General features: G+C 33.6%; 1 protein-coding gene across 32 annotated transcripts in view; it reads right to left on the reverse strand.

The window, feature by feature from the left end:
• LOC129143943 (uncharacterized) overlaps positions 1-20,545 on the reverse strand; it is a 689,383-nt gene that overhangs the window by 125,958 nt on the left and 542,880 nt on the right. Inside the window, exons 3-4 of one of the 32 annotated variants that reach the window (XM_063810327.1) lie at positions 16,661-16,764; positions 12,070-13,692 (exon numbers count right to left, since the gene is read on the reverse strand). The exons of 30 other annotated variants lie outside the window; for them this stretch is intronic. In XM_063810327.1, coding sequence (XP_063666397.1) covers positions 13,651-13,692; positions 16,661-16,764 — 146 coding nt within the window. In that variant the 3' untranslated portion in view covers positions 12,070-13,650. Of the gene's footprint in view, positions 1-12,069; positions 13,693-16,660; positions 16,765-20,545 lie in introns of those variants that run through there. One more of the 32 variants, XR_010156883.1, reaches the window with a different exon arrangement.

A 20,545-nucleotide genomic window follows, 5' to 3' on the forward strand; every position in this document is an offset into this window, starting at 1 on the left:
GACATATTTGAATTGCCATTGGAAGTTACTGGAGTAAGACTCACACATCTAATAAAATGTCCTCTGAGAAACTGGCAGCTTGCTTTTCCTTATATGTTATTTCCCCTAATGAGTTCATGCTGGGTGAAAAAGAGTTGGTGGAAAATGTCTTTGTCATACACTTAAGAGGCAGAGAGGCAAATCAGAAAGAGAATAGGTTTAAATTATCTTTAAATCTGTCTCTTATGTGGCTTGGTTTAAACATCCTCAAAACAACTGAGATCAATCATTCAATAATTCCTATCTTAATACAAGAAAAGCAAAATGATTTTAAACTTCAGTGTTACCTTAATTTGCCATAAATATTCTAGATTTGAAAGAAATTTAAAAAGCACAGTAGACTCTGTAATTGAATTTTAATTTCAGTAAGTAATGAGAAGCAAGATTGAAATTATCTTGCTAATTCTTTAGGTGTCCCACCAGTGATCAGCAGTTTTTATGAAACTGGTGACTTCTGCGTTGTGACTCTACTTGGTCACTGTAATAATTACCTTTTAGGGTCTATCTCTGCTTAAATATATGTGTGTGTGTGTGTGTGTGTGTGTATGCATAAATGTATATGTATAAACATCCATGTATACATTTATAAATTATGAATATAAATATATGCATAAATATATATTTATGTATGCATATGTGTATACATAGGCTAAGGAAAAGAATCTAGACCTTCAAATATATGCACAGAAATTTTTGAAAAGTTGTAATCAAATATCTTACTAGCCAAATGAGTTAGAGTGGAGAGTTCTGGAAGAGCTATCCAATATGAATCGAGTTGGCAGAAATTGGAAAGAGGGAAAATATCATTATGATAAGACATGAAAAGCTCAGGATTCAGCTAGTGGTACATATCATTGTGAAATAATGGTTAATAGGAGGTTCAGAACAATATGCAAAAAGAATAATTAAAAACCTAGCAAGTGGAGGCTTTGGAAACAGTAAAGATAAGAGTCTCTATGGTGAAGCAGCTGGGAATAGTTATTTTACAGCATGGTGTTTGCAGAATATTAGGGAATTAGATTCTGTTCTAAATATCATGGTATAAATGAGAAAAAAAAGAGATACAAGGACAGTTCAGAGGTGTTCACAATAAAAGTTCATAAGGTCTCCTTCAACTAATTCATAAAACTCAGCAATCCTCACATACTTTTAGCTATTACTCCCTCATCCCTCTAGCTCCCCACCCACACACACACCTGCTGCCACTAATTTCATTGCAGGCATCTGCAAAGGTAAATTAAATAACCAGAGCTTTTTGACATCTGAAGACAGTCAAACAGCTCTCTAAGACATGTGAAATGATACTACACAGTGAAGCATTTTGAAACTGAAATACTCAGTCTGGCCCCCAGATTGAGTAAATTATGTTTTATCAATTATTTCTCAATATTCTTGATTATTCAAATACTTAATGATGTTTTAAAAAATGATGTCCTATTTCCATTTATGCAAATAATATATAGACATAAAATATTTCTTAGACATTAAATATTTTAGTTAAGATGCAACTAAACAAAATAACACATAGATATCAACAAAATAAAATTCATGGTATTACTGGTATAAGCATATATCAGCAACTATAGCATCAACATCCAACGCTATTTGTCTGGTTAATAATTACCTATTTCTGAGTAAAGCCCTGTATCTTGAGCAAGGCAAGATATTCACCCCACTTTCCTTTCAACCTAAGGAATATATTAGTTCAACAAAATATTTTTCTAAAGATAAACAATTCTCCAAATACAGGGTAATTGTAAACTTCATTGTGCTTAGGGATTAGATTTGTTAAATTCAGAAGAGGGGCGCTTGGCACTTGTACATTATTGGAAATTCCCCAAACACAGACAACAAAAGCTCAGTCAGTTTAATCAAATTATCAGCTTTTCCTCAGTCTGTGTTTAGTCTGTGTTTGTCTAATGTCCGGGTGCATATTTTCTACTTAAGAAAATCAATAAATCTGCTGCTTTTAAAAAAGGCACATTTCAAATGCAGTATACAGCGTATTGCACTATCTGATCCAGCAATCTGTCTGCCTCTGCCCACAGAAGGAATGAACAAGAAATATGCCTGATGAGCTTATGAGATGGTTTATAAATTCATGTTTGAAGGGGAAAAATGATGCCATTGATACATACATCCCATTCACTTCCAATGTAGGAGTATGGCATAAACTGTATAGCTGAAACTTTTCTGCTATCTTGAAAGGAGGTTATAAGTATTATGGGTAAAAGTGATATGATCTTAGCAATTAAATAAGTAAATCATGTTTCTTAGGTAAAATATTTATCCTTGTAATATTCTTTTATGAACGTAATTGTTACTTTTCTATTTATCTTGAAGTCTGACAGCATCTTTCCCTTTATTATTTGTTGTTGTTCTGTAAATATTTAAGTTGTCAGTCTAACACACAATATTCAATTTTCCAACTGTGAGAAATTATCATTTTGCACCAATAACATTTTCTCATGTCCAAGTAGCTCTCAATTTCTCTGCTGCTGTCTCTTTATTTGCAGAAATACTTCCTATTTAAACAGGCACAAATGAGTTGTTTATATAAATCATCTTAAATATTAATACTTTCGATAAATACTTCATTTAAATGTATTCTACAAAGATCACCTTACTCATAAAAGCAAATCAAAGTGCAGGTTTTTCTTAGACCCAGCCAGAAAAAATTCAGAACTTTGGTGGTAAGAATTTGGCTCATTCATTTCCATCGATTAACTCTGATTGTATTAGAATTAGTGCATGTTCTCACCCAGAAGGATGGATCTACATTAAACAAAATTTGAAAGGATTTAAAGAAGACAGACACTTTAGGAATAAGAGGCATTCTTCCCTATTGATTGAGACATACAAACTTACTAGAAAATAGATGCTACTTTTTCTTATCAATAAATGATAGAATGCTAGACAAAGGTTATTATATTAGAGCTTTTTGATCTAAAGATTTGCTCACTAGTAATCTTTAGAAATGAGCTTGTCATTATACAAGTATTTTATCTCAAAACCAGGACTGATGCCTGTAAATGAGTTGGTTTGAACAATGACAGTATACTGTGTTTGGTTGCTAGAGAAATGTTATTTACTCTTTCTCCTTCTGTTTCTTTGGCAATAAGAAGACAGGGGAAAATAGTGAATTCAGGCATCCAGTGAATATGTCAAATATTAATAATCACCCAAGTAATTTATGAAACTTTCATTGATAAACATGTCTGTGCTTATAGGGGGCAACAAATGAGCAAGTACAAGAAAAAGAAGAAAAAGGCCCCTTAAGACAGCATCCTGAATCCCTTTTCAGTAAAGACACATTTTGACTGGGAAACTCCTTCTTTCCCCCACAACATTTGATAGCAAATGTTTGCTTTGTTTATTATAAAAATGCAGAAGTCATCATCATCAAATAACTTTCTTGCTTATTCCTGATGATTTTGGGGGAATATTTTCATCTTTGGTGCACAACTCTCCCTGGATCTGGTTTGCTGTTTTCCCCCACTGTTGTTTATGTGAATAATTTCTAGTCAGGGTAAAAAAAGGTGTTGCTTGTGCAGAGAATCCGTTTAGTAGAGCAGGCTAATAGGCTGACCAGTCATTAACTAAAACACAGCTGGGAAGAGGCTATAATCCCCCAATTTCCTTCACAAATGCAGTAAATAAATATTCAAGTGAAGCAGTGCACAAATTTGCATATGTGTTAAACAAAAGCCCAGCTGAAGATTTGGTTTAAAATCTCTGCTAATGTTTCTCCATTTTCTACCTACAATTCCTCTACCTGAAGATTTTATGTTTCATAAGATCCCAATACTTCTCCTCAAATAGAATTCCCTTTCACCTGAAGAATTATCTTGGAAATCCGTTTTGCTGGCCCCCACGGTTGCTTCATTGAGCCCCATTTTTTTAAAGAGGAATGAAAGCCACCTATCAAATTAAGTCTGCTGCTTCTTCTTTAGATGTTGTTAATTTGAGTATCTTAAATACCTAATATGCCATTGGCACACTGTGTTTTGCCAGTTCATGAATAGAACTCTGTTTTTTGGAATCCAGAGCAAAAAATACTTAGGAAATGAAATTCTAAGGGTTCGCCATTGGTACAACTAATTTGCTGACCCTGTGGCTTTTAGAAAGCAAATTCAGATCAGCTTCCTAAATTCCTTCTTCTGTTCTCTGAGCTTTCAAGCAAATGATGTAACATAGGATGTTGTTCGGTTAATTATTCCTTAGAATGATCCTCAATATCGTTACAAATTTCCCACTCTGCCTCTTCTTTCCCTCTCCTACTCTTATTCCATGGTTGTAATTTCTAGAGTTAGATTCTAGGGCACACCTGACCTTAGGCTCTGCTGGGTTGCTTATCCTGAAGCAGTATGAGTCCCTCCCAAGGTGAAGAAATATAATTAGAAGAAAAAGAGATCATTCAGTGAGGAGCCTAAGGTAGGACACAAGGGGTTACTTTCTAAGGGAAAAAATAGATTGCAAAAAAAAAAAATTAACTGATTCTGAAAAGAAAAAAAGAGTTAGCGTTCTGCAGTAAAAGAAAGCAGCATGTCAAAAATTAGTGAAGTAAATTGACTTTTACTTGTTTTCAACACTACTTGTGAGTCTTATCAGGCCTGTCTTATTACTCTCCCCCAGAGGAGAAAGAAAAACAAGAAGATAGTAGCCAAAGACCCAGAGAATTCCTAGGCTAAACTGAATTTGTGCATTTTTTCCTTGTTATAAGAAGTGGCCTATCATTATATAGATAATGGTAAATGTATAATATATATCATTAGTATTTATCATATATATATTTGCATACTATATATAAATATATTTTCTTACATTTAGAAAACAGACTCAGGAAAGTGACGTACATAAATTTGAACTCTGAATCTTATTATAAGGAAATGAGTTAGTTATTGAAAGACCAAATCAGATTTGGGGGCTTTAATATTCTTTTATATAAATAATAGAGGAATTATTTTTGCCAAGCTGTATTTAACTGCATGGGGGGAATCCCTATTAGTGTCTCGTTAGTTACTTGCTATACAACATACTAACCTGTTTCAATACTGTAATACTTAGGAGCAAGTAAGTGTAGCTTAGGCAATGAAGCTTTCCAGGGATGAGATAATAAAAGATTTTTTTCCCCTTCTCATTCAATCACATTTACGAAGCATATTTTTAGGGAGAAAGTCACTATCATAAAAATGATAACGTATTGTGGTTGAACAAAGCCATGTCAGTATATTTTGTGTCACCCTTTTTTAACAACTAATTCTTTTTCATTGAAGAAAATAAAAGATTTAATACCAAGAGGCTAGTTCAAACACAAGCTCTAGCTAATGTAAGAATCAAGTTGTGTGAATTATGCTATATATCTATAAGCATTATTCTGAAAAGAAGCTTCAAAACTTTCAAAATACACATAAAACATGGCGAGATAACAATATAAATGTCTGTTTTTTCTTTAAGTTTTATTTTTTGCTCATTTCCTTAACAAGCTATGAAAATATTTTTTCTGTTCAAACCACATTGGAAAGACACTGTTACCTTATTTGATAACACAAAAGCTTGAGAAGTACCCTGAGGAACACCTGTTGAGTTCAGATACAGCTCCTTTTCGCTTGCCTGCTAATGGAGTTGAAATTTTCATGAGAAGTGACCCCTCTTCATTTGGTTTTATTATCCTCAAAACTTCTGAAGACTGTAATGAAGTCCAGTATCACTTGTTTATCCACAGCCACTTTGGTTTATGTCCTCCATAAATTAAATTGGGAATGCTACTTAAAAATAGTCATAATATTTTCTATCTGCAGGGAAGAGTAAACAACATTTTTCAAAAAACTTTCAAGTGACTTATCTGTTTTAAGTTTCATAGGTTACTTTTTATTGCTGTTATTGTTGTATTTGTTGCTTTACACACAAAAAGTTACTTTACAGTTAGTTTTTCTTTGTTTCTTTATCACTAATGGCTCAAACTTTCATGAAACTGTGGTGCTATGTGTTGGGTTAGAGCTTCCTAGTCAGCTGCATGTCAAAGACTCGAAATCATGTATGGAATCATAAGCTATGAAGTGACAAAAACTAGCGAAGAGAGAGCAAGCATTTCAGTCATTACCACAGGGAGATTTTTATCAACCATTCTGTCTGAGCAAATGTATGTCCAGCAGTCCAGTCTGAGGTCACGGCTGCCCCAGAATTTGAGCGGTTGGGGATATTTTGGGATGCTTTCATTAGAAGGCACAGAGTACAGTTAAGAAACAGGCTTGGGGCGCCAGCATGTGATTATGGTAAGACTGGCTGACCACTGGGAAATTGCTGAGCCAACAGGCCGAGGAGTCAGGCTGACCTCCCTGAAGCCAAGTCCACAGAGAGCCACCACCCAACACACCTTCTGAGGGGTAATCTAAAGCACTCAATGCTCAAAATACTCATCTGAGCAACAGATGTTTTTGTAAGACAAAAGTATTGTACATTTTCAAATGCTCTGTTTATGAATCTTCTTGCTATTCTATTTTTAAAGGTGCTTTATCAAAAAAAAATTTCTTATATTTACTTCAGAATGATCCAGCATTCTGGCTCCCTTTTCATTGGTGGTGGTGGAGGTTGGTGGGGATATGGGGGGTTAGGGTTGTTGCAGAAGAGCTCTAACCACAATGCAAGAGTAACTTACTAGGCAGGCAGCAAGTAACCAAGGGTTTGTATAGACAACCATTATATAAAGCAGGTATTTTTTAGCCTTATTGTACTTAGTGACATTTAATGCTTCTGGATAAAATCTTTTTAATTTCAAGTTGTGGTTAACAAAATGTTTCTTTCCTTCTTACTCTTGTGTTTCTTGCTGCTTTTGCTTCTTGTAGCACTCAAACTTGATGTTTTTTTTTCAAGCATTCTGTTTTTACAAAGCATAGAAAACAGTCACAAAAGAGAGAATTTAGAGAAAGTGTCATTCGATAACCATGACAACTCAGAAGGCAATAAGAAGAAATTTGGAATCTAATATTTGTTTTATGAGCAGTAGAAAACCTGCCAATTGAAGCAATAGTCCTCTGTCACCTGCCAGAGTCAGACCATGGTTGAAATGGAATAAATCTGAAGAAAACAGGAACATGTTAATATGATAACTTGAAAAGAAAAAATACATAATAAAAATCCACTAATGTCACTTTTGTCATCTCACAACATCTCACATCTTTATATTTGAAAACACATGTCCCCATGCCCATCCATTCCCCACCCTCGCTTCCTCTTCCCTTCTCAATGTACATAACATATTCCTGTATGAGGTTTTGATTGGGCAATAGTGTGTATATTTTCTTAAAATAACAGGAAACGGCGGGGGGAGGGTGGGGGTGGAAATGCTAAGCAAGATTAATTATGATAGACTCTAACATAAATTATGTTAAAGCATTGACTCTTAGGCTGTCAGGGATTTCAATTTAACTCATATTTATTTAAGTAAAACCCCCAAGCTTTTACAATTCAAAATCCACATTTCAAGTTTGGATACTATAAAAAGTAAAAGGTATACTACACATCAATGAACAGATTAAGCTCAGAACGGTGGTGATGGTTATTGTCAGATTTCTGCTAAAAAGACAACAAATCAACAATAATATAAACCAAAATTTCTACAGAAAAGACAAATCTATAAAAAAACAGGTCCTACTTACCACTTTATAGTCTGTCTGCATTTGTGTGCATGTGGCTTGCATGTGTGTGTGTTTATGTGTGTGTGTACTTTTCTTTGCCACACATTTGCCTCTTCTCTAATTTATTTCCTCCCTTATTGTTTCTTTCCCTTTCCTCTTTTAAATATATCTTAAGGTCTTCTTCAGCAATTCCAGGCCATCTGTCCTCACCGTACTAAATAAGCATTCATGGACACATGGCTGCCTCCTCCAGACTGACAAAGGCTCTTTAGTATAGCTAAGAGAAATGACCCAACAGCAGTGGTGAAGAGGCCTAAAAATATTTAAAGTATAAAAAAATAGCAAGACCCACCAACTTTCTCTTTGCTTGACTCCCCCTTTTTCTTAAGTTTATTTCATGTTGTACCATTGGAATCTGCCCTTACAGAATGTATTTGCATAATTTCCTGCCAAATTGAATATAAGCCTATTTTTAAAGGTAAAGAATCCTTATATCAGAAAAAGAAATGAAAAAAAAAACTTTTAACTTGTTTTTAAACTATGCTTGCATATATTCCTATGTAGCACAATTGGCAAGCTTTTAAAAGACAGAAAGGTGATTGTGTGTAAGAAGCATTCCTGAAATTTCTACTTCTATAGTAGATACAAGGGGTTTGATAGATACACTGTTTTAGCAGTTTAATAAGAATGCATCCAATGAGCAAATATGCTTTTAAATAACTTATACAAATTGGAAGACAATAAGGACACACAGTTTTTTAAAAAAAGTACTCAACGTATTAAAATTTTACATAAATGACTGACTCACACCTTTTCTAGTTGACCAATCTTGGACTTTTTGCATACTCTATAGAAAGATTTGTTTTATTCTCAATGAATAATGTTTTCTTACATAAATTTGTTGGTTTATTAAAGCATTTTATCTAATGAAAAATATTTTAATTGGATGTAAATTATCACTTTATTTTTTTCACAACAGATGCTGTGTGAATTACATGAACTTATATGAATTTCTGAGCTACTCATAAGTATTCAGAAAACTGCTAAAACCTGTTAGCTGAATAAAAGATAAGATATTCCTATTCTCTTTATGGACTAAACCTTGCATATGTAAAATTGTTAGGCTTTTTTTTCCCCTTGAAACTTAAGAAAGTATGTATAAGCAAGTGTTTCTTCATTCTTTCACCTATACTATATATGCTTACACCTATACTAAGTATAACCCAAAATGATGTCTTCTAGGACTTAAGTTACAAAATGGCTGCACACTACCTTTCATATATTTTATGTGAAACAAAAAATCTCTACTCAACATTGCTCTTCTCTATTGACCATCATAAATCTTTCTTTAGTATGCTTTCAGCTTCCCTCTCTTCATTACTAATTTGCTTTTAAAAATCTGTTTCTTAAAAACATCTACAACAAAAAAATTTGGTAAATTATATCTTTTCAATTTTAAGAAAAAATAATAATTTAAAAAATGATCTTTGAATTATGATGGCACAAACAGAGTAAATCATCTCGTTGACACAACAGAATGGAAGTCAAACATCGGAGAAATTATTATCTCATCTATGTGAAATACAAATCAAGATTGCCAGTTTTACAAATGCTTTTTTGAAAATATATATTATGGTGTATATGCTTATTAAAACTGGTCTTACAAGGGTGTTTGTGTGTAGGGGTTTGAAGCAATGATGTGGGAAAGAAGGAACTGAATTTACGTGGTGATGAATTTCATTAAGAAGTAGGTGTTCATCAGTGTGTGTCTTAAAGTGTTCAGTGTTTTTTATAGAATGTTTCCCCTCCTTCAAAAAAAATCTAGTGGGTGTTCAGTGGGTTCTTTTGTTGTTCAATCTGTTAATTAGAATTTTGCAACAAACCTTAAAAGAGGAACAAGGTATGGTAAAAAGATCTTACTGTAAAATTCAGAAAATGTGAATGCAAAAATCAAAGTCAAAATTATAAACATGAGAGGAAAAATACCAAAAGATTTTATATAAGTTTGAAAATAAAAAGCACAGCACCCTCTGAGAATCATAAGGCTACAATTAGAAATATTTCCGGAATTTGATTTGAGAAGGAGGCAGGATCAAAGCAGCAGACTCTATAGACAGTAGATAAAATGCCCTTATATTTATGGTTTCATTTTGGCTGACAGAGAGAGAATAAATTATAGTTCTGACTCAGATTTTTCCAAATATTGGATAAATGGGTAGGAGTCAAGGACCTGCTTCATCTCTAATACATCAAGCCACTTTAAAAAGTAAGAAAAGAAAAGGGTGTGGAAAAAAAGACCAGGGAATATACACATTTAGTTCTGAGAATCAGTTCAAACCTCCTTAAATAGTATATAAGTCAAGTGCAGCTGTCCAAAATGTAGAGCCATTTCTTATATATTTTTGCTCCCTTAATAAAGTTCTCCTCGGCACTTTTTATTGTGTCAAATTCTTGATGAATTTAAATGGATAGATAATTTGAACCATACATCTCCTGTATATTTTAATTTCGCAGGAGGAAAATAATTGGTCAACTACCTGTAGACAATTATTTTGAAAATAAATATTAAATTAGTGAAGCAGCAATTGTACCCTCTGGGAAACAACATGAGATAATGGAATAATATTGATATCAAAGCTAAACAGACTTAAATTATAAATTCTTACTCTATTTCTTACCAGGTATGTGGACATTGTCACATTACCCACCTCCCTGAGCTTCAGCCCCTCCTCTGGAATCAGGGGATAATTGCTTCATCACGGACTGATTATGAATACTAAATATGATATGTAAAGGGCCAAAAGGGGTTTGAACTTATAATGGGTGCTCAGAAAATGTAACATTGCCAACCTATGCCTACCTCGACCTGGACTACTAGAGACACATGACCAGTTTAATCACCAGAAAAATGATTGCTCAGGAATTTCCTGGAACAATCAGAAATCCTTTAGGATATTTTTAGCATTGAAGTCAACAGTCTTCTTAATAAAGGCTCTGAACAATGAAGTGGATTTTCATGTGTAAAAGATGCAGGTGGGCATGTGGGTAACTCTGGTAGGGGAGTTTTCTTTTAAAAATCCCCTGTTGAGAACCATAACTATCATGAGGTCTACAATGGTATCAAAATTATTGTTTTATTAACAAATTCTCCTTAATTCATATATACATACCATTATAAGCCACGGATTCACAGAGAATAAAATGTGAATATGGAATGTGGTCCATTCAAATAATACTTAAATTTATGATATTGTTATGGTCAAATAAATTTTAAAAATATACGGGTTTGGGCAATAGGGGAATTTTTAAAAAAAATCATTACTGAATTTTTCTGTCAATATTTGATAGTGAAAAATGAATTTAAATTATTTTAAATTGAGAAATTTATGTTAATTGTTGTAATAAATAGATAATAAATTATCCAAGTAAAATACTTTTCAAATTAATATACATGTTTAATTTTAGGAGATATTAGCTTATTTCCAGCCATTCATTTTAATCCTGTGGAATAATACATGTTTGTTTCCTTATGAATATCTTTGGAAACACTCTATATTGATATATATGATATAGAAGCAAATGCAAATATTAAATCTTGTATAAAACCATTATTTTACAGAAAAATATGATATTCTGCAAATAAAGAAATCTTTTTGAAAAAATTACACCATACCATAATGCTTCATAAAGTTAAAAAAAAAAACTCTGTGGCTTGAGACAAAGAATTTACTTCTGATTAGTAACATAAAGAATACACTTTGCCTCTTGGATTTTTCTGGAAGTCCTCATGGTCTTCTACCAAATACGTCTGTGTATGACTTTTATTGTGGTTAATTCTGAAGAATGTATGAACAAATATAATTACATTATTCATCATAATTTAAAAATGGATAAATGATCATATCTAGGTGATTAAAGTGTATTTTTCTACCTTAAACATATGATCATGCATGCATGCATACACATATACCGTATTTTCTATGCATTTAACTATGCTCACAGAAACACCACTTGAATTGTTCTGGGTTGATCTCAGAAAAAAAGGCAGAGAAACACAGTAGGACTGCTTTAAAGTTACATGTTCTCTATTTCACCTATATTACAAATGGTCCATGTGGTTTTTGGAGTCTAGAAATACCTAAAGGAACTGATATCACTAGCAAAGATTCCATAAGGCTGACATGTAACTTTGCTTTCCATTTACAGCAGAAACAGCCTAAATTACCGTGGAAACAGAAGCACAATTACTTTGCCAGAATCTGTTATATAAAGTAGTAATAATCACTTTCTCTTGTTGTCAGACAGGAGAATACCACATAAGTAAAGTGGAGAGAAAGTGACTGTAGGGAAAAGAGAGGGGATGTGAAGGTACACACACACACACAAAAGAAAATGAAAAGGGTCTGAATATTATTTTATAAAACTTTGGTTTGTTTTACAAGACAATAAATTAAAGCAATTTTTCTGAGTAGCTCAGGCAGTAAAACAGTTCATCTGAATTAGTCAAAGTGGAAATGTGAGTTTCTGTCTGAAGAACATAGTTTAACCATAAATTCATGATTCTATACTTTCTCTCTAGCCAGTCCAGAAAAAACGTCTATCTCTTTCTGGTGAAGAGATTTGAAGCATTATCTTCTTTGTAGCATCTGATTCTGTGAAAAGTTAAGGAAAGGCATTCTTTGGATTTCTAAAAATTATGCACTCAGTGTAATCAGGATAGACTAGGTTATACTGAGATAACACCTCCAAAACTGCAGTAGATAAGTGCAACAAATGTATATTTCTTGATCATATTATGTGTTCATCCCAGGACAGCTGGGAACTCAGCTCTACATCTTCTCACTCCAGGTTGATGAAGCTTCTATCATCTGGAATGCTGCTGGTTGCCTTGACAGTGGTAGGGAACAATAGCAAACCGAATTTCCTTTTAAATATTCCATCTTGAAGAGACACCTGTCACTTCTCCTCACATTTCATTAACCAAGGCAAGTAATGAGGACACGAAGTGTGTTTCATGTCCTGAGGATAGGGAAATGTATTTTGACTATGTGACCAGAAGGAGAGGTAATAGTGACCAATTATAAGAGACCCTCCATGGGAAGGCTGAGCAATGAATTTTGTCTCTTTTCATTGTTGTTTACAAACTCTTTCATCTTAATGATTGTGTGAAAACCTACATTGATTAATATGGTCAAAGGTAATGCATAGCTTATCCTTCATAGTTTCATTTCAGACAAAAATAGAAAAAAAGTAGACTCCTGCTTGCAGAGACCCATTTCCCTGAAATGTTTTCTGGCTTTTTGTTTTTTTGACAAAAGAACAGCCAGCCATTAGAAAATTATTGGGCTTGTAAAAACATTGCTATTATAATAAATATCCTAGAGTCTCAGTGTATGAGCAGTGCTATGGACACCAACTTCTCAGTTTATTTTATGTGCTCTTTCTGCCTCTCCATGTTGAAAGTCAGGGCCTCTGCTTTCTCCAAAGATGTCCTTGGATTGACATTGCCATTATGGCACCAGTTGTTATTGCTGTGCTGTTGCCAAGGTAGCCAAAATATAGACCTGGGTTCAAAGTAGTAACTGGGTGTGTAAGAGGGTAGTCACTTCTACTCTCATGGATACAGCTGCTTGAATGTGACAAATACTATTAAGATCGTGGGTCTTATTACCTCAAACCACAAGGTGCTATCTGAACAAATGCTTGGCTTTTAACTGTCAGATTCTTGAATGTGTCACATTTTTCTTCGGATCTTTGGGTTATTGTAACAGCTGTTTGTAAACATTGTAAAGCCCACATTAGCTACAGAATGAGTAGAAATATTTTGACCCAAATATCTGCCCCCTGAACCATGATAAGGAATGTAGCCTGTATGCTGACACTTAAGCAGTAGATTTAAATAGAAACTAGGATCAACTTCCAGCTGAGTAAGTCAATAGGCATTTTTGATTTCTGACTCCATCTGGGTCAGTTTTCATTCATCAGATGGCCCAAAAACATCCATTGACGTTGAGACCTTAAATGAAAAAAAAAAAAAAAAAGGTAATAAACTTACAGGTATTTACAACAAGATTTTGGCTGGGCAATATTTTCAATGAGAGTCTAATCTATCCTCTTTGTTTGACAGTTAAAGTTACCAGTGCTTGTTTAATAGCCATCCTTTTCTTTAGAAACAGGGACACAAACAGCTTTAGAATTTGTCATGCTCTGATCTCTTTCATTCTGAAAATACCCCATGCTATTTTATGTGGTGGTAATGAGTTAGATATTTCTAGTGTTTGCCTGGATAAGCAGTCATGAGGGCTGTTGTAATAAGTAAATAGTAAGACTACATTGCTCTGATAATAGCAACTTTCATTGAAGGATGTGAATGTGCCTTGCAAAAGAATGATATAGAATGCTTAGAAAGGCTTTTATTAGCAGAAATGTAATACAACTATTTTTAAAATGGAAACAGTAAGGCAGAGTGGAGAAAGAATCTCTGATATTGTGTTTCTAGTATCAATTGTAATTTGGGACATCTAAGCTATCAACCCAAGCAGTTAAGAAAAGTTCTAGTAAGAAAATGAACTTGTAGCACATTGAATATTATGGGAAATCTTGTCCTCAGCATTTCTAGATTTTGTAGGTCCACATATCTGCCAAGAAGTTGTATTAGATAGTTACCTTTGGAAGTGGCCAAATGATATACATCCAGTTGAAATTGTGATTAGGATTGAAAACATATTTCTTACATTAATAGTCTAATCCTTTTGTCCACTCTTTACAAAATAATTAGATATATTATGGCCATGACCCCCAAAAGTTAAAGATATTTTCTATCAAGCTCACTTAAATATAGACAACCATCTACTATTTTATATATAATGGTTATAGCAGTAAAGATAAAGCTCATATATTTGCTTCTGGAAGAAGTACTTTTTTTTTTAGAAGATCAACCCTCTTGTTTTTTATTCTAAATATTTGAGTCATAATTAAAGGTAGTTAGGATTAAATACATAAATAACAAGGTAAGGTAGCTTAAGTGTATGCTGGGTAACAGGCAATGTCAGACCAAGATTTTACTGGAGCTAATCAAGACAACTGAATGTGGGATGCATGTTTTCATTGTAAAAATGCAGGCAAGCTTTTTAATGTTTTCTTTTCATGTGATGTTTAGACAAATTGAGGTTTGTTCTTGTCTCATCGAGCTCTCATTTTCTCTTTCTGTCTTTCTTATTCTCTCTCTCTCTCCCTCCTTCCCTCAAGGAGAATCTCGAAATGAAACTGACAGAGCTGTGTTTCACTCTTTTATGGTGTAATGTTTGTGAGGTTTCTCACATTGTTTACATGTTTCCTTGAAATAAAGATGGCACTTTCATTGAGCATGTGTCCTGAATTTCCTCACAAAATCAAAATTGAAAATGGGGGCTAGAAATAATGCTTAATATCTTTTATGTCTATTTTGTCATGAAAATTATTCTTTGTCAAAACTGGCCCTGTATAAATAGAGAGGAAGAATATATTTTTGCTCTATTGCCTTCTACACCTCTTTGTATTATTCTAGTACATATTCTAGTACGTTTTGCTAGGTTCTACTCCTAAAGTCCCCAGGAGTCCACAGTTTAGTGACCCTGAACATTTAAGATTTTTAGAAAGTGTCTAATTTCTAGATTTTGCATTCTCATCTATTATTACAAGTTTGCTGGAGTTTTCAGTCTTGTGGGCTATAATGTAAAAAGGATGTCAATACTTTATGCATCCTATATAGCATGTGAGCAAATAACAATCCTATCAAGATAGTTTCTTTAGAGAATTTTTTGTAGAAACCATCTTATAAACTGTTGCCATATTTCTAAGTTCACAGAAAATAAGTAAAAAGAAACCAAACTATACTTAGTGTTTAGTGCCCCTTCTTCCCTCCAAGCTGCCCCTTTCCCTACTCTCCAAAGTCAGAAATGTCAGACTCCTAGAACATTGTTAATAGGAAACAATCTGAGAGTACTAATTTCCACTAATTCATGAAAGTGTGAATGACTCTTAATCCCTTAAACTCCCAAAGGTTGAGAGTGATTGGAATAGTTGCTACCTAAATAAATCATGAATTTGTAGAACTTTAACATAACAATATATTGATGTAAAAAAGATTCAGATAATACATAAAGATTTATTTTCAGTTAGCACGAGAAGATCATACCAATTTAGATGTTTGCCTCTGCATCTTTTTATCTATAACGCTCGTGATTTACACAGCTTTCTTATTCTTAACTTTTTGCACCACAGAATCTAAAAAGTCCCATTCGTCTTCATTGTGGTTCCTATTTCAGCAGCTGCAAGGCACTGGTGTGTGGGGAAAGTGTGGCAGGAAAGAAGGTATTGTGTACATTGATTTTGGGTAAATCAGAAACTGTGTATTTGCATTCAACTAGGGACTTTCTGGGGATACTGCCTGACTTGAAACTGTGAGGAGTTCAGGGTCTGTGGAAGGTTGTTGAGAAAATATTTAAGTTCCTGAAATCACACCATTGGTGTAGCCTTTTCTATCCTTTATATGTGACTTAAAATTCATTTTGTTCATTTCTAAATGAAATAAATGAGGTTTATACACCATAACCCTAGCTTCCTAGCTGTGGTGTTAGTATTCACTAGTCCCGTGTTTTTTGGAAAATCATTTTATCTCTTTTTGACTCAATTATCTCCTGAATCAAATGGGATCATGATTCTAGCTGTGTCTTTCAAAGGTGCTGTTGGAGAAATGATGGACGAATAGATATGAACATGCTGAGACAAAGTTAGGGATATTATGCAAATTTGACATATTTTAATTATCAAATATTAAGAGACAGGACAAAATGCAGCTTTAAAATATTTTCTTTAACTCTTTATTATAACTAATTTCTTGTCGAGATCTAGGTTAAGATTTAGGGAAGTCATAATGTGAACTACTTTGTTGAAACTGAAATTAACATGAAGTTTCAGATTTTATAAAGTAGTTATTGGAATACCTTTATAAAACTGCTTGCCCTCTTGCCTTTAAGAATGCCAGGGAACTCAACATACTTCTCAGGGTCCTTAAACAAAATCAATGACAAAATAGTTTTTTTTTTCCCTGAAAAAATAATCAGTGTTATTCCAGGTAAGGATTCAAAGATATTTGAACATATGTGATAAACTAAAATTAAACTGGACTAAAATTAAAACTACAGTTTTAATTTTATATCACACAAAGCGTTTATGAGAGTATATTGTTTTATTTTGTAACCCAAGAAACAGTCTTTGGGAATGTCAAAATGCAATTGAGGAAATGTTTCAGGGGGTTGGGTCCTGTATTAGATTGAAATGGAGGCAAGAAAGAGTAAGGCTTTCTATATTAATGGCATTGGGGTCCTTTTACACCAACAGTCTATGAAGCTTTAGAAAAGAGAGAGAGGCACAAAGCAATCTATTCAGCAAGACATACATATATACAGTATTTGGTTTTGCATTACACCCAAAAAGATGGTGTAGTGCAAAGCCAAACACTGTACAACTCACTTCCATAGACTGGAATTTCACAGACTTGGGTTGATATTGTGTGTCTGATTATGTGCCTAAACAATAACTCTATTTGACAAAAATCTTAATTACAACTATCCATACTAATATTCAACTATCAATACTAATATTCAAAGTATTTCACAATGGATCTTATGCTTTCTAAAATGCAAAACATTAGATCTTTCCAGCAATTATAAATAGATGTTAAATATTTCTTTATAACACATATTCATTATATATTACATATATATTGATCTATATATAAATACTTACAAGCACGTGTATATAAAATTAACAGTCTCAAACCTTGTCAAAATTATTCTATTACAAAGTCAAGTTTGTCTTTGATTTATGTTACTATTGTACTTTAAAGTTATTCTTCCTTTATGAAGGGATCTGGGAACACTATATCCAGACACTTAATGCAAACTGGTCTACTGGACATTACATGGTGCCAAAATCAGATACTTGTGAATTTAACACACCTAAGGCCATCTTTACATTAGTACATTGCTCACAGCTTCAGCAGAAAGCATATTGGACAAGGTCACCTGCTAAATAACTTGGCTCAGGAAGTCAGAAAATAAGCCACTGACCTCCAAAATGAGAAGAATGATGGTGAAAGGATAAGCCAAAAATGTAGGTCACTTTGATTCCTGATTTTCTGTCACTCCCGCTTCTAATCCACACCAAGTTTACCTCTTAAACTTCCCTTATATTCATGAATGTCCTTTCAGCACACCTCTCTAATAATCATTAAACCCTTTGAATCAATGAAATACTTTCTCAATGGTTTCTTATAGTCTAGCTCCCCTGAAATTATTTTTCACAATTGCAGTCAAATAACCTTCCAAAAAGGTTCAAATAATATCAAATCTCTCTCCCCGCTGCTGAAAAATCTTTTACACCACTTCCCTTAGCCCTAATGACAAATGGATAGGTTTGTTTTGTTGTTCATTTTAGACTTTGTCTTTCATATGGTTGGTTTACCTCAACTTTCTCAAGATTCTTGGATGTGTAGTCACATTTATAAATGATGAACTATATTGAATAGCACAGGCAGCTGACACATATTCTGTTTGCTTTTGTTCACTACCATTTCCCTGTGAGGCCTCTCACCTGAAAGAGAAGCCTGAGTGAAGGTTCTGCGTAAGTGAGGGAAGTCAGGGGAATGTTTTCACAGCCAGTCTCTTTGAAGTGCCCCTGGGAAAAATTGCAGGTTTCAGAGTAGGAGCCTCCTACAGGCTGTAGTCCAGTGCATTTTACTACCAAAAGAAGTGCTCTTCTGCCTTTTATTTTAAACTTATTTTGTGGTGTGTGTGTGTGTGTGTGTGTGTGTGTGTGTGTGTGTGTGTGTGTGTGTGTGTGTTTGTGTGGCTAAAATCATGTTAGGATGTGCTCCACTTGTCTGTCAGACCCCGGCATCTTCACAAAGATAATTTTGTTATAAAGATCACCCACTTGCACTTCATTTTGAGAATAGTCCTTGGGCTTAAGCCCTGGAACAAAAGCCTTTGCTACCAAACCATAGCTCTATTTACCCCTGTATGGAAAGGAAGAGTTCTACTGTCCCAGCTCTTTGGAAAATAGCTGTCTAAAAAATGACCCAGGATTGCCCCCTCGCCTATCCCTGCCTTCTTTATTTGTTGATTCACCTTCGAGGTATCTTAATGACTTCTGCTAAATTTCATCTTCTTTTATTTCCCTACCAATCATATTTCACTTATGCTATTCTCAGAAGTTTTTATTATTTATTAACTTATTTATTTCAGACATTTCAACTTTTATTATAGATTAAAGGGTACATGTTCAGATTTGTCACCTGGGTATACTGTGTGATGCTGAGGCTTGGAGTCCCAATGATCCTGTCACCCAGGCAGTAAGCTTGGTACCTAACAGTACCCCTGCCCGCTTGCCACCCTCCCCCATCTAGTAGTCCCAAATGTTTATAAAATTTTGATTCACTAATGGTACACTTTATTTTTTCTTTCCATAGTGTCATGTTCTCTTTCATTTTAATTCACCATTTCTGTCAATTCAAGGAGAATTTGAGGCAAAGAAAATACAGACAGATTTGAACTTACTAGATCAATTTGAACCAGAGGCTTAAGTTTACCTTTAATTTTGTTGGAAAAATAGTTTGAGTAAATTAATAATTTGATCATTAAATTATAAAAGACAGTTGTAACATCTAGGAAGACTTACTATTTTTAGGACCATTAACTTCAAAACTGTTTCTATTAATTTACAAACAACTTTATGCATTCTTATTAAAGATGATTCTTTAAGAATCAATTTAGAAAACTTAATTATCTGATCATATCAAAATTAACAAGATTAAATATATTTATATATTTTTTATTTTCTAATTCAGATAGACATTATTTTAAGGAATTTCAATTAATTATTAAATATCAATATTCAATGATATTGAAATTAGTCAAACTGATGATTAGTAAATATCCCATTTTGTTGCTAAATAGTAATGGATGATAACAATTTTCAGTTGTTTAAATAAAATCTTACTTATTTCGCCAATCCTCAGCCAATCTTGATGATTCTTTCCATCACAGCATCATTTTAAATCATAATATTTTTTAAAAGCCTGTTGAAGTTATAGTAATTAATGGGGATTAAATTAATTATATACCTTTTAAAACTCTCCTGACAACTAGCAGAATACCAGTAAATGATTCAGTGAAGATCTGAAAACCATCATAATGTCCCTATAGAAACATGAATTATTATGAAGGATCTATGAATTGTTTAAAGGAGAAACAAAAATAATAAAATAAATGGGGTCTTTCTTCTCAAAGTGGTTACAAATATTATTGATGAAACTAAACATTTAATCTTCACTGAAACGTAACCATAGAAATTAGTCTACAGGTTGTACATACATTTCACACAGAAATTCCATTAAATCTGAGGAGATAACCCATGGGACCAGCAAAAAATGGTTCTGTGGTAGGAAATGACTTTTAACTAAAGGTTAAATAAAATTGTACTGATGTTATTTTAAACTGATTACTCAAGACAGTGGTTCTTTTGGAATGGTTCTTACTTCAGTTTGCTCTTCACTTCTTTCTGCTTTTTAAATTCCCAGTACCCTTTTATTTCTCTTATGCTCACGTTTTTATCTCTATTTATTCCTTCCCCACTCTCTCCAAAATCATGGCCCTACCTCATACTTCACAGAGATTTATATGTACAGAAAACCAACTTACTAGTTTACTCCTCCTTCTCATGATTACCTTTTCCTCTACCACCATTTATTTATCTCCTTTTTTTCCCCCACCTAGGGATTCATCATAACACTAAATTTCCACTGATAATTTATATTCCACCACAAG

Source organism: Pan troglodytes, chromosome 4, assembly GCF_028858775.2.
Source record: "Pan troglodytes isolate AG18354 chromosome 4, NHGRI_mPanTro3-v2.0_pri, whole genome shotgun sequence".
Taxonomy (NCBI): domain Eukaryota; kingdom Metazoa; phylum Chordata; class Mammalia; order Primates; family Hominidae; genus Pan; species Pan troglodytes.